At 55.1% G+C, this 14,358-nt stretch overlaps 1 protein-coding gene across 1 annotated transcript in view; it reads right to left on the reverse strand.

The window, feature by feature from the left end:
• ARHGEF18 (Rho/Rac guanine nucleotide exchange factor 18) overlaps nucleotides 1-14,358 on the reverse strand; it is a 90,686-nt gene that overhangs the window by 57,633 nt on the left and 18,695 nt on the right. The window contains 8 exon segments of the mRNA XM_027834281.3: nucleotides 4,750-4,903; nucleotides 5,600-5,705; nucleotides 6,228-6,305; nucleotides 6,688-6,732; nucleotides 7,184-7,241; nucleotides 8,549-8,663; nucleotides 9,516-9,720; nucleotides 13,638-14,140. Of these exon segments, the coding sequence (XP_027690082.3) occupies nucleotides 4,750-4,903; nucleotides 5,600-5,705; nucleotides 6,228-6,305; nucleotides 6,688-6,732; nucleotides 7,184-7,241; nucleotides 8,549-8,663; nucleotides 9,516-9,720; nucleotides 13,638-14,140 (1,264 nt within the window).

A 14,358-nucleotide genomic window follows, 5' to 3' on the forward strand; every position in this document is an offset into this window, starting at 1 on the left:
CTCTAAACTCCAGGGGTTGCAATGAGCATCCACTAGGATGCAGATATGTGGCAACAAATTCAACAGATCGCTTGAAGTCTCACCTTGTTTTGGCCTACAGCAATGTTAGCATAGTATCACCGTGGTGGCCTTTCGTGGTCTCTCTGGTTCTGCTGGTTGTTTCATTTGGATTCTTGTCAGTAATTTCCCATTCCAAATGGGATTCCCAGCACATTTTTCACTGTCACCATGCCACAGGAGCCAAACCTCTTTCTCTTTTCCCTAAATAGAAGTTTTTAGGCAGCTGTGTCTCTTTCTAGAAATGTCAAGTTTCAAGTTTACTGCTAGCTTTCAGATTCCTCTGGCCTCTGTCAGGGCTAGTAGCAGAAGTTTCTTGTTGGAATTCACAGAATTCAGCTCTTTTCCAGTCCAAGCACTGCATGCCTACATTAGCTTACTGGCGCTGCTCTGGGGAGCCCAGGGCAAAAATGCAGACATCAATGTACTAAACACAACTGGCAAGATGAGGGGGTCACTTTAACATGTTAGAATCCGAGCATGGGACAAAGAAGAGACGCCTGAGCCTGTTTTCTTCTTCAGCAATTAATTCACCACTAGTGAAAGATGCTGGCCCAACAACTTCGGAGATTGATGTACACAGAACAGGTATAACATGGGTCGGAGAAATTCAAGCCTCCCGCACCAATATTCCTCAGCCCAGCACTGGGGTCTAAACAGGAGCTCATTCTCCAAGGCCCATTGAGTCTCTCCACTGAGAGCCAGCAAGGCGTCAAACTGGGACAGATGGGCAATAGTGATATCAAGGTTAAAGGCTTTATATGCCATTGCTGTTACCTGAGCCAGCCAGTCCCCCAGCCTTTATGATTCATGGGGATTTAATAACACACTAGTACTTTGAATCTCAAAGGGGAGAAGAGCTTCCCTGAAATCTGCAAAGCACTTTGGCTGCAATTATAGATTTTCAGCATGTCCCTGGCAGGTAGATCTCTACAGACCCTCTTTCGTATGCCCACAGGACTGGGGGCTGCACACTGCCTCACATAGCCTTCAGCATGTAATCCGTCACTCATCAGGTGCAGAAAACCCCCCAATGGTCAAACCTAATATAGACAATCCTGCTGTAACACATTCAGTGGCAAACCCTTGGCTCCCTTCCATGGCACAGCCGAGCTGGAGAGCTCTGCTCCTGGCAGTGGCTTCCTGGGATTCATCTAACTCCTGTTACATAAACATTGGGAGCATGTTTATGAGAAAGGATTAATTTAGACACACCGGCTTTTCCACGCTTGAGAATGGGGCCTGTCTCCGTCTAGACTCCAGTGATGGGGTCGCAATTGCTGCAGAGGACCCGCTTAGTTTGAATCCTAGTCAGTCCTGCTGGCATCTCACTTCTAAGGGCTTGTCTACACTTACAGCACTGCACCAGTGCAGCTGTGCTGCTTAGTGAAGACACCGACTATGCCAATGGGAGAGCATCTCCCATCGGCGTAGGTACTCCACCACCCTGACAGGCAGTAGCTATGTTGACAGGAGAAGCCCTCTGTCCACATAGCACTGTCTACACTGGGGGTTTGGTTGGTATAACCATGTCACACAGGGGTGTGGATTTTCCACCAGGGCTTAGACTGTGAATCACCCACTGTCCTGAAACAGGGGCTCCAGAAAATGTTCTTTAGTCATGCTCTGGACCCCACATGGTTCTAAGCTGGCACCCAGCTGCCTGCCTCCCTGCCCTCATTAAGGGACTTTATACCTTAGGGTGCCCCTGATTCCAGGCATGGCTGGTGGGATCTCATGGAGAGAGGGAGGCAATTGTGTTTTGTGTGGAGCTATTTAGGATGATTTTCTCTTTCACAGCATGCATTTGTGTTACCAGCAACAAATTGACTCCTCTTTGCCTTTCTGAATTAGGAGCACAGGTCCTGCTATTGCTTCTTACTTAAAGGGGCAGAGCTCGGATTCTCACTGGCAATCCAGGTCATAGTCCACTCAGAGTAGCTACCAGACCATCTGTGCTCACGGGAAACTGGAAAGTCCTGGGGCCTCTTACCCAGCCCTCCATCCTCTCTCTCTGGCCTCCCCTGTAACTCGCTTGCTCATCTAGGTCACTAAACTTGTTTTCTCTTCTGCCATGTGGTGGCTCTGCTGTTAAAATGCTGTCAACACCTGCTATGCTAAGACCAGCAGCCAACAGGTCTGGGATCACAGGTGCGGGCTCCTCACTGCTATTACTGAGCAAGAAGGATAGGAACAGCCAATGTTTGGGGCGGGTGAGAGGGTGGAAATGGTCTATTGCTCCAGGACTGCCACCTGACAGGCATCAGTGTCACTCTGAAGCAGGAGGTCACTCTGGCTGTGTTGCTGCCGGGGAGGGACCAAAACGCTGCCTATCCAAGGGCCACCTCACAGGAGCCCCAGGGCCAGCCGTAATTGGAATAAATGGAGCCAATGGTGTCAGCCATCATCACTGGCCCACAGGTGCAGCCTATAGAGATTCCAAGCCCCAGCATGCTGTCCAGCCCGATCTGAATGCCACTCTCTCCACAGGCTGCAGCGTGCTGGGCTCCCTCGTGGTCTGGGTGGAGAAGGGCATCTAATCACAGCAGCTGTCATATAGCTCCCGTCAAGGTAGCCTGAGGGGAACACCATGTGAGAACAAACTCTGGCTGCCCCAGCCCAACACACTATATTAACCAGCACAGCACAACATCCCTGGGCACCCAGGAAAGCCAAAGGAGACGCTCACACAGTCCTGGTGAGATTCGGAGCTTTTCCCTCCTGCCAGGGTCTGGTGCCTGCATGTTCACGGGAGACACAGGATCACAGATGTCCTACAGCACAGCTCAGATCCAAGCTTTGTGCGGCTCCAGCTCACACCCAGCCCCAGGCACTTGCTCCAGGCTGCGACACGCTGAACCATGTACACATCCAGACGATCCAGGCACTGGGCTCTCCTACACAGCAGACCAGAGTCCGAACCCCTAAGGCATGCGAGCCTGGGGAAATGAACCCAGGATCCCAAAGGCAGTGCAAAGAAACCTGGCCAGCATTGGCACGGGTCTGAGCTCCTTAAGGAGGCTTGACCTGAGTATCAAAGCAGGTCTCCTGCCTGGCAGCACAGAGCACTATACACTAAGTCACGGCTAATGTAGCTAATTGGAAAGCCAACATCCAGTACTCCAAGGCCTCACTGTAACCATGTCACCCCTCATGCATGGGAGGAATTCCCTATAAACATCTGCTAAGCCATCTCCTGGTCCCCCTCCAAACCCCTCCTTGACATTTCCTCTGCTGTGACACCTATGACACACACGACAGCCAGGCAGCTGGGGAACTCCAGTTGCAGCTTCTCAGTCTGACCAGCAGCATCTCACTCTTTCCTTGGGCTCCTTGTCTCTGCCTGTGTTCCTCTGTCTTACCTTTAGCCCGTCAGTTCTCTGAGGCAGGGGCCACCTGACTGTTACGTGTTGGTGCACCACCCAGCGAATCAGGGCCAGGCCTCTAGGCACTACCGCAATACAAAACTATCAGAGCCGGTGTTACAAGCCCGGCTAGAGGCCTATACGAGCGGGTCCGCCTGTGTCTGTAAAAGCCCTGGTTACACCTCAGTGCCAGCCCGAGGCGCCGCTAAGGAAAAGATCCTTCCCGTGGAGAGCGCATGGGGTGGCCAGTCCTTTCCTCCCCCTCGAAGGGTGTTACTGACCTTGAGCACCTCTGAAGATCCCTCGCTTGGGCGCGAGCTTTGCCAAGGGGCATGGGGTGCAGAGAGAGAACCTGCCATTTCCAAACTCCTGCTGCTTCCCTCTGGAAGGTCAATGTTCTGCAGTGCCTTGAGCAGCTTCACCCGCGCACCAAGCCCAGGAAGCAGGGGGACAAGGCCCAGGGGTGAGACCATGCAGCAGGATAAAGCCTTACGTCCATCCAGCACATTCCACAGAGGAGAGCCCTCCCACCTCAGCCTAGGGATGTTTTTCCCTCTCTTTAGATGCACTGAGCTTGTCCTGCCTCTGCACAGGGTTAGCGCTCTCCATGCAACCCCACAGGGGAGAGCCAAGCCCCAGTGTGTGTGGGGGGGGGGTTCTCGGGGTGACAGCATTTCACTTTGGTTTTGGTTAACTAAGCCCTGGATGGTTTTTTGACTCCCCATGTCTGTTCCCACATCACATGCTGAGCTGAAAGATCTGTGTCTCTGGGAAGGAAAGACTGGGCCCAGGCAGCCCAGTGGGGCTAGCCCCAGCCAGGCCCAAAAATGCTCTCAGGGCTACTCAGAAAGGACAGAGCATTTCCTGACCTTCCCTTTTTGTTAATATAAAATTTAAAGGAATGAATTGACCCTGAACCCTCCTTTGGGAAAGAGACAGGAGATGCCTGGGCAGCTAAGACCAATGAGAATGAACAGGGTGCCATGCCCCATGGGAGTCTGGGAACAAAGAGGCTAGGCCAGGCTTCCTGGGTACAGCCAGGCCAGGCAGGAATTGGGGGCACAGTCAAGCCAGGCACGGAGTGGGAGCAGGTACAGCCAGGCCAGGCAGGAATCGGGGGCACAGCCAAGCCAGGCCAGGCACGGAGGGAGGAGCAATTACAGCCAGGCCAGGCAGGAATCAGGGGCACAGCCAGGCCAGGCCAGGCCAGGCACGGCAGATGGGGGAGCGGGTACAGCCAGGCCAGGCAGGAAGCACAACTAGGCCAAGCCAGGCCAGAAGGGAGGGGGGGTAGGTACAGCCAGGCCATGTTATCAGCCATACTCACTCAGGCACTGCAGGCCATTTTTATTCATCAGAGGTTTGGTGCACAGTGAACAGCTGGTGCAGCTGGAGAAAGTCCCTGGCGCCAGCTGGTGCCCATTGACCCTTTTCCACCTTTGGCTCTTTTCTCTCTCTTTTTGTTGGTCTTTGTTCTTACCCTAGAAGGGGGAAAGCAGTGTCATGGCACAGAGTAGCAGGAGTTCACTATGGGTGCACACACACACCTAGAGCTGACCCCTCAGCAGAGACGTTGGGCCCATTAGTGCTAATGCAATTATGTGGTTAGTACCCGGCCCGCATGTGTTCCCCAAGGACTGAGCCAGCCCCAGAGTCTCTGCAGCCCCACTAGGGTGGGTGCACATGTGACTGAGGGCAGGATGCAGAACATCTGCACCACACCCTAGAATATAAACTCACACCGACTCCATGCCCGGGGGTTGTTGCCTGGGGAGGGATGTGCCCCGGGCAGGGTCCATGCACTGGAAAGAAGACAGCTTCCCCAGGGCAGTCCAGCAGCCAGCCCTGCCAGCCCTCTCCTCACCCTTTCCCCACACGGGAGGCCGTGCTGCCACCTGGAGGAAATGTCCTCCCTGATTGGAACTCCCCGCACATTGGGCAGCCCATGCTAGAGCAGCCAGGACAAGTCCTGAGGAAATCTGGCCCTGGGCGGGGCGCAGGGAGCAATGCTCCGAGCAGGTGGTATTAGGGGCTGGGCTGCTGTCATGCTCACCATTGAGGAGACCAAGTCTGACCCAAAGCAGCCCCGCTAGACCCTGCCCTAGATCCTGGGGAGCTTACATCCTCTCTGGTGACAGTGCTGTGAGCCCCTCATGGGTTCCACTTTTCTCCCTCACCTTATCCTTCTGCCGGTACCCGGTGACGCGGTTCCGCAGGCAACTCAGCCGGTGCTTCACCTTGGTGCCTCTCTCAGTCTTGTCATTCTTCCCATTGTCCTCAGCCCTGAAACAAGCCAGGAAACCAATCTCATCCAAAGGGAAGGCAAGTGGGGGCGAGAAGTGCCATGGAAGCCCTGGGACAGGCATGTACCCCACTCACAATGCCCCCAGGAGAGACACCCAATGGAACTCACCCCAAGGCCCCCCCCCAACATTGAGTTTCCCAAATCTCATGAGCATCAGGTTCTGTGCGAGTCGCCTCCCACATCTGCAGCCTTGTGGTGAAGGTGCTGAGCTCTCCAGGGACCTGGGTTCAAGTCCCAGCTTAGCCACTGACTTCCTGCATGTCCTTGGGAAAGTCACTTCCCCTCTGTGACGCAGCACCTGCCTACAAGAGGAGGAGAGTAACCCTGCTGCCTATTTGGACAGTAAGCTCCTTGGGGCAGGGCTGCATCTGTGCAGCACTCAACACAATGGGGCCCTGATCCCGCCTGAGGCAGCTGGCTGGGATGCCTGGGTGGATGGAGAACTGGGACACGGGAGCCAGGATGGGGACATGGGGCACCCGTGCCAACGGGTCACTTACTCAGACAGGAACTCAAACCAGGTGAGGTTCTGCTGGGATTCGCTGCTTCCGTCCGCTGTGCAGGCCCATTGCTCCGCCCTGGGCAGGGGAACAGGACAAGTCATCAGACTAGGAGGAAGAGTAAACTGCCCCAGAGCTTCTGAAGGGAGCGAGTTTTGCCTGTCCAGGGGGACCCCAGCAGGCTTTGCACACCCTGTGGGGGGGGGATTGGTGTGGGGCAGTTCCCATGTGGGTCCCTGGCAAGCCCTGCACGGGTGGCTCTGCTCCTAGGGTGGTGTTGGGGGCCACGTAAACTGTGCATGTCAGCTCCCAGGAAGGTCTTGGGGGGACCCTGGTGGGCCTTGTGCACTCTGGGGGGCTGTTGCATGGAAGCTGCCCCAGGGGGCACTGGGAGGTAGGACAGCCCATGAGACTAGCCAGCCCCCAGGTGACAGGTGCCTTCTCCCAGCCCCACACTCACCCGTGATACTGTTTCAGCTCCTGCAGCACCTGCTGGACGATCAGCCTGCCAGGGAGGAAGAAAGGGGTTAGGAAGTCTCCCTACCGGCTGCTGCTTCAAACCCCCATGCAGCTCAGTCCAGGGCAAGATTCATGGCTGGGGTAGCAAGAGCCAGCAAAATGCTTCCCTCATACCCTGGTGACTGGAAGGAGCAGCTGACGAAGGGAGCGTGCCAGCTACGGAGACCTGCCTGCAGGGCCACTTTGTGCCTCACACAGCATGAAACACGAGCCCAGCGCAGTCACTGGGAGTTTGGCTGACAATCTCAGTGAGCCCAGGGCATTTCCCAGAGCATCCCATGGGGCCGGGGCGCATCCCAGAGCAGGCACTCCCATGGCTCATGGCACTGCTGTTAATTCCTCTCTTACAGCTAGAGGTTGAATCCGGATCCCCAGCAACTCAGAAGAACTTAGAGAATCACTGACCCACCCCCTGCTCCAGGATCACTGATACCTACACATGGTCTGGGGCCACATGGTCCTTTTCAATCATCTCCAGCGCAGGCGGTTCAATACCTGGAACCCAGGGAAAACATGGTCAGTGGGGATGCCAGCTCCCTGGGCTGCCCCTTGGCAGAGCGTCACATTTCAAGCTAGGAACAATTAACCCTGGGGCTGCTGGGCTCCCACTCTCCCTTTAATGGGGAAGGAGAGTCGCTGTGGAATCTGCCTTGGTTTCCCAACCTGTCCCTTCTTTGCTCCGTTCTCTCTGCTGCCTCCTTCACATTCCCCTTGAAATCAGAGGCCAAGAGCTCAGCTCATCACATATGTTCCAAGCTACTTGCACTCCTGCACTACTTCTCCGATACATCCTCTCTCTGCTCCCTCCCCATCTCAGGGCCGGAGATACACGCACATTGCTTGATGGCAGCCTGGCGGGCTCATTAATGGAGGTTTCAGCAGCAGGCTCCCTGGGTGTGGACAGAGCAGAGCTCCCATGAGCTGGGATGCTTTGGAGGTGGCAGGCCATGGTCAAACCCTGGTGTTCTCATGGGTTCCTTGTGCTCTCCAACAAGTTTTGTCTCATCACCCTGCTCTGAAGCAAGGGGTTTCTGAATGAGCAAGAGTAAAGGGGAAGGTGATCTTTCTGAGCAGGGTTTGTGTGTCAGCAGCTTTTCCCAGGGAACTTCACAAAGGGATCATAAACCCCAACAGGATACCCAGCAAGGTGATGGTCAGTTCTCTCTCTAGCCTGCCTCTGCTTTCCTAAAGCCTGTCCAATCCAGGAATGAGAATCTGCGATTCTGCTCTAAAGGCTGTGCCCTGCCTGGGTTTATCCCATCCCAGGCAGGCTCAGTACTTGCTGGCTGCACATCACCAGCCATTCTGGAAGCTCGGTTACCAGGGGAAGCTGCACAGTGCCCCTGACAGGCGGGACTGAGGCTCATGTACAGACTGTGTTGTCGGGATGCCGCTTTCTGTCCATAGGGCACTGTTTGTTGTTGTGTGCAACCAGGGATCCGACACCGCATCCAGCCATGGACACATTCTGTGGCATTGGAGACAGCTATGAGGTCAGGACTTGCATACCATGGTAACAAGGGCTATGGAAATTCCTTAGATCAGACTCAGGCTGCGTCTGCACTGCACCTGGGGCTGTAATTTCTGGCTTGGGAAGACATAACCACACTAGCTCTGACTGAGCTAGTGTGCAACACACAGTAACGTAGCTGGAGTGAAACAGGCAGCGGCATGGGCTAGCTACCCGAGTCCATACTCAGGGCTGCACAGATTTCGGGATTCTCCACAGGATCTCCTGCTAGTGCACGTTCTTAAGACTATGTCTGTACAGTTAACCTATTTCATGCCAGGCATTTACTCACCTTTGGCAGCTGGGAGCGACACCGCCAGGCTGTGAGAGATTAGAGGAGAGGAAACCTTGTTGCAGGCAGAAGGGACATACTTTGACTTCAGTCTCTTCCCATTGCTGTCATATTCCTGGAAAAGAGAAGAATCAGCAATGCCTCCTGCCCTTCATGCAGCAAGGGTGCTTCAGGGGCACGCGGTTAGCACCAGTCCCGAGCACCAGCAGGGTTCTGCTGATGACCCCATCCCACCGTCTTGGTGGAAGTCACAGTCAGATAGTTACCACACGGCATAAATCAGGGCCTCCCCTCAAAACCAATTACACTGGAAAAAAACCTTGGGAATAGGCTGACATCCTACCCCACCCTTTGGTATTTAACCAGAGTTACGATCACAGGACATGCTGGAAAAGCCATCTATTTATTAGGGTTTCTAGGGAGGGCTGAGGGTCTGGGCTTTAGGATGGCGTGGAAGAAGTATATGCTGCTGTGATATCTGCTGTCTACCGGCTAGGGTGCCTAGAACTTTTGTACAGGTGTCCTTTTTAGATATAGTGAATCGAAAGAAACAAAGGCATTGAGTAGAGCTGCTAATCAGGAGACCTGGGCTCTGTTCCTCACTGGCTTGGACTCTCGGTGACCTCTGCATCAGGTTCCCCGTCTATAAGATGGGGGAGATGTCCCTCTTCTCTGGGGCTCTGATGGAGTCTGTGAGCCTAACTACACAGAAGCCACCAAGTGACCCATGTTATTATTATGCAGGAACGTGTGCCCGTGACCCCTCAGGGCCCAGGGGCTGGAGCAGTTTGTCCCAGAGCAGAGTGAGGACACAGTTGAGGATTCACAGGTGCCAAGGTCCCTGGGGGTAGTGCAGACAGGAACAGAGCCTGGAGAGACGGGGCACAGGTTGAGCCTGCATGTCCCGCAGTCCAGCATCTCCCACTCCCCACAGCATGCTACGGGCACGGCTTTCAAGCCCACTCACTGTGTCCTCGTGATCAGGCATGATGGCGAAGTTCAGGTGCAGGGGCTCTATCTCCACTTTTATCAGAGCGCTGCCGCTGCCCCCCCAGGCCTCCACCTCAGCCGCGGGCAGCTCCAGGGACACACGGGGAGCCAGGCAGGGCAGGCTCCTTTCGAGCTCTTCTTGCTCCAGGTCACTGGCCATCTCGGAGGCATCCAAGCTTAGCCTAGTTCAGGAAACAGAAACCAACTCAGACCACAGGAAGGTAGCGAAGGCAGCAAGGGGGCCAACAGAGGACACCGGTCCATGCCCTCCTCTACAGCCACCTGTCAAAGGCCTTATCCCCAGGGACAGACAGGAAATCCAGGCCCAATTCTGCACCAGATACGTCTGTTCCACAAAGGCCGTTGGCCCTCAGTGAGGGCCCAAGCCAGTGATTTGTGCTGTTAGTCTGAGGAAGGTGAGCAGAGGCCGGCCAAGTAAAGCCACACCTGCGTCCCCATTCTAGGACAGCCAGCTGAGGACAAGAAAGGCCCATTACAGGCACGAACTACTTTGGACAGCAGCCTGGGGGTGACAGATAGGGAAATTTCCTGCCATAGCCTGGAAAAAATATATTTGTGAAGGTATAAGGGATACGATTCCTTTGGAGTCCAAGGCCTCCAGCTGGCTGCCTGCAAGCCCAGCCTGCTGCACCTGAGAGGAGAGCAGAAATGTAATTAGCTGATCTTTATAAGAGAGGGAGAGACTCCAGAAAGCTGAGGGCCAGGGGCTGTTCCCCTAACAGACTGCTGCTGGAGCCACTGCAGAAAGGAATTGCTCCAGAAACCAAATGGGCAGAATGGAGACTATGGGAAGTCCTGAATTATTGAGGCTCTGAGGTCAGAGCCAGGAATTTTGGGTTGCTGAAGATATTGGTGTGAGGGCCAGATATGGGGAAGGGACCACTCCGCCTGCACAGACTTTGAGGGAAGAATCCATGAGGTTTGATTTGTTTTGTTCAAAGGGTTAAAATAAACAGCAAACCCAGCTGGAAACTGCTTCCCTGGGTTCTTTGAAGGGAGCTTGGACAGAATAACCCCAGGCAGCAAGCTGGCTCTCCAAGAGCAGAACCTGGCCTGGTAAGTAGGAGGAGTGTGCTATAAGACAGGCTCCAACCCTTCACAGCACTGAATTAAGTTTAAGTTATCTGTGAAGTCCACTGTATTGAATGCTATGTTTATGGATTATTGGGGAATTGGAAGCAACTCCTCTAGGGGGAAATGTGGCCAAAGTAAACCCTGTCAAGTGTTGTGAGCCTCAAAGGTCTGTTCTAAACAACGGGCTAGACACGGAGGATCTTTTGGGACAAAGTGAAGTGGGTTTCCTAGGAAATTCCTCGGGGTGAAGGTAAATTCACACCACCCGACCCAGCTGTCTGAAGCTATGCCTTGAGGACAGAACCGCTGTCTGCTAATTACTACTCCAGAATCTGAAGAGCTAAAGCCCGAGCAGTAGAAAGGAGAGCGTGACCGATTCACGGTGGTTCTTGTTTTGAGCTAAAGCTGTTATGAACTTGTAACCACACAAAACCCCTGGGGGTTTGAAGGACTGTCCACCGGCCAGAGCCCTTGCTGGCATTAGGGGTGATCTCTGGTGAGCTCATTAGCATGCATGCAGGCTCTTTTAGTGTTTTTAATATACTTTCTGTGTACTGCTTTCACCTTAGACCTAGACGTGCTTGCTTGGAAAGAGTCGAGTGGTCACAGAACCGTCGGCAGTTACGCTGCTTATAGCCTCTGTGGAGAAAGCAACGTGCAGATGCTAGGTTAGGCCGTCTGATTGGCTGGGGCTATTGCAGCATAGGCAGGGAACCGTGCAGCCGGGACATACCCCAGTCAGGAGGGAGAGAAATGCGGGTCTCCGCCCAAGAGAGGTGAGGCCTGCAGAGCTGGGCCCCTAAAAGTGGGTGACCTTACTAGATCACTCTAGAATTTACAGATCAGTTTTTCTGATCATCAGCATGTCCATGACCTGCCCATACCCCTGCAGGGCAGACTGTGCCAGCAAACACTGCTGACCCCTGCCCAGCCCCTGCGAGGTTCTGGGACAGACATGGGCAGCTGCCCAGCCAGCATGGCCTAACTCCATTTGCATGCTGTATGCCTGTTGGCTAAAACACCATCAAAATCACATCGGGCTTTCCCTTTGAAAAAGCCTGATTTTGCAGGCAGAGAGCCACTGCCATAAAACTGTCCTGTAAACCTGCCACCACCTGCTTACAGTGGAGGCTGCTAAATAGGCAGGACAAAGAAATCCTCGTTCAGGGGGCCACAGGCCAGGATAACTCTCCCCTGTCCCCCAAGGCCCTGATGATTCCTAGCGCGCTATCAGGACGCCAGCCACGTAGCAGCGAAGTGATGAATAGAGACCAATGGAAAAATCTTATGGTACCTTGTGGGACCTAGGTGCTGATCGTTGTCACTTGGCTCCTGCTAGCCAGACACAGGTCCCAGGAGAACCAGACACATTCCCCTTCTCTACACATCATAAATCACCCAGAAAGGGGACTGACCAAGGCTGTGGCTTGCTCCTGGCCACTCTCCACACTAGCTCACATGCTCCTGCCACAACGTAAGCCGTGAACGATACACAGTGGATGGAACAACAATAGGTCTTAGGACCGAAGCCTGCGCCTGATAAAGAACTGCCAAGATCTCAGCACAAGATAATTCCAGGGCACCTTATAAGGAGGAGGAGATAAAAATAGTCGTTGCTGGCTCACAGCTCCCTCCCTGCCGGCAGCCAGATCAATACGTTCATCCCAAGGACACACCAGTGCACAGAAATCCCTCCCAGAGGCCTGTGTGTGACAGAGCACATGCGGAGGAGGCAGCTCCAGCCCTGGCTCAGCCTTACCCACAGAACACCCTCTCTCCAGCCACAGGAACCCAGAAGAGGATGTGGCTTGCCAGAGAGGGCAGGGTCAGAGCTGGGATCACATGGGCAGGCTCCCTCCAGGGGAGAGCAGCTGGTTTGGCAGAGCTGCCCACTCAACACCTTCTCCTGCTGGCACAGCCAGAGCTGAGGGGACAAGGATGGGCTGGTGCCATTCTCTGGAGCTCCGCCCTGGGGCAAAGGGATGCAGGCAGGGACCCCGCTCACCCCAGGAGGGGAGATCCTCTTTCCAACTCCTGGGCCTGCTGGGAAGGGCCTTCTTGCTGCTGCTGCCTCTCGCCAAGCGGCTAATGGTGCAAAACCCTCTTCCGGCCCCCCACACCCAGGCCTCCTGCAAGAGTTTACATCCCACAGAGCACAGGGAGTGGGAGGCTTCCAGGCCTCCCTTGGCAGAGGCTGACTAGGGAGGGGGACCACCCAGCAGCAGAGAGATCTGGGCTGCCTGAGCATTCCAGCCAAAGCACTGCACAGGCCTTTGCTGCTCTGGGTGGGCTGCCAGCCAGCCCCTTGCAGGGGGAGGAGCAGAGATGTCAGCAGAGAACAGACCCATTGTATGGGTGGCTCAGGGCAACCCGGGGTACTGGAGTTCTTTCCCTGAATGGTTACCGGGGCTGGGGTGTCCTGGGGGAGAACAGAGATGGCACAGTCACTGTCAAGCCAGCAGCTCCTCCCAGCCTGGTGCTGCCACCTTGGACTAGAGGGGAGCTTGGCCCCAGGGCCCAGTCTGGTGCCTGGAGCGAACAGCCATAAGCCAGCGCTCAGCTCTGGGGCGTTCCGGCTGGGGAAGGAAGCAGCATCTTGGGGCTGCCAGCTCCTTGAGACACTGGGCTTACAGCAGCATTACTGAAAAACCTGCAAGGAATGTGGCCCCCTGATAGTCAGGGGTCAGCTTCAGACCCTTGGGTGGTTCTTGGGCCGTATGTGGCCACAACATGAATAACCAAGGGGAAGACCCAGAACTGCCCCCTTCCCCGTCTAGGGAAGCCCAGGAGAGGGACACCAGCCCCACCCCCAGCCTAGGGGAGTTTTTTGGTCACACAGCAAGCACAGGTGCATCCCAGGCAGAGGAAGCGGCAGCCCCTTCTCACCCACAGGGGCTCAAACCCTGATTTCAGGTGGCTGGAAAGCTGCTGTTTCACCACATCCTCTCCCCCTCCTTCCCCCCACAGGCCCCACACAAGCCTGGCTGTGGGAGCCCTGCCGTACCTGCGCCCGCTGTCTGTAGGTGACACAGGGCTTTCCCAGCTGTGCCTCCATGAGGTGGACATGGATCTCATTAGCGCGGGGAAGGACTCCCCATCCTCATGCCGCTCCGGTCCTTTACCCTGCTCTGCCTGGCACCCCCCTGCAGGGGGGCTGTCCGGGAGCCCTGCCGCACAGGAGCAAGCAGAGTCACTGTTCAGGAAATGGCAGCTGGCCTCCCTGTACTGCACTGAGCCGGAGATGGGATCGGGGCAGCCAATGCCCACAAGCGTTCGCCCCAAGCCTCCAGGCTTCTCTTCCGGTACAGGACAGCCTGGCACCGCCTGGCCTGCCCGTTCGGGCAGCATTGCCATTGCTGGAGTCACACAGGCCTCTGGCAGGTTCAGCAGCCCCAGGTCTCTGTAATACTCTGTGTCATGGAGAGCTAAGTCTATGGAGAGGAGATCCTCAGTACTGCTGTGCACACTGCCCATCAGGGCATCCAGCTCCGGAGACGACGAGTCTTCCTGCCAAGGGAGCAACAGTTTAATACCTTGGGAAGAGACCAGGCACAGCAGAGCATGGCTGGGGCAGACCACGCTGCCCGGGCCTCAGAAAGGGGCATGCTCCCACTCACACTAGCTTCCCTTTCACCTCTTGTGACAAGCCAGGAGACAGCTGGGCCCATACAAAGGCAACTAATCCCTCCCTCTGGGGCTTTGGAATATTAACACTTAACATGTTG

The sequence above is a fragment of the Chelonia mydas genome, chromosome 25, assembly GCF_015237465.2.
Source record: "Chelonia mydas isolate rCheMyd1 chromosome 25, rCheMyd1.pri.v2, whole genome shotgun sequence".
In the NCBI taxonomy this organism is placed as follows: Eukaryota; Metazoa; Chordata; order Testudines; family Cheloniidae; genus Chelonia; species Chelonia mydas.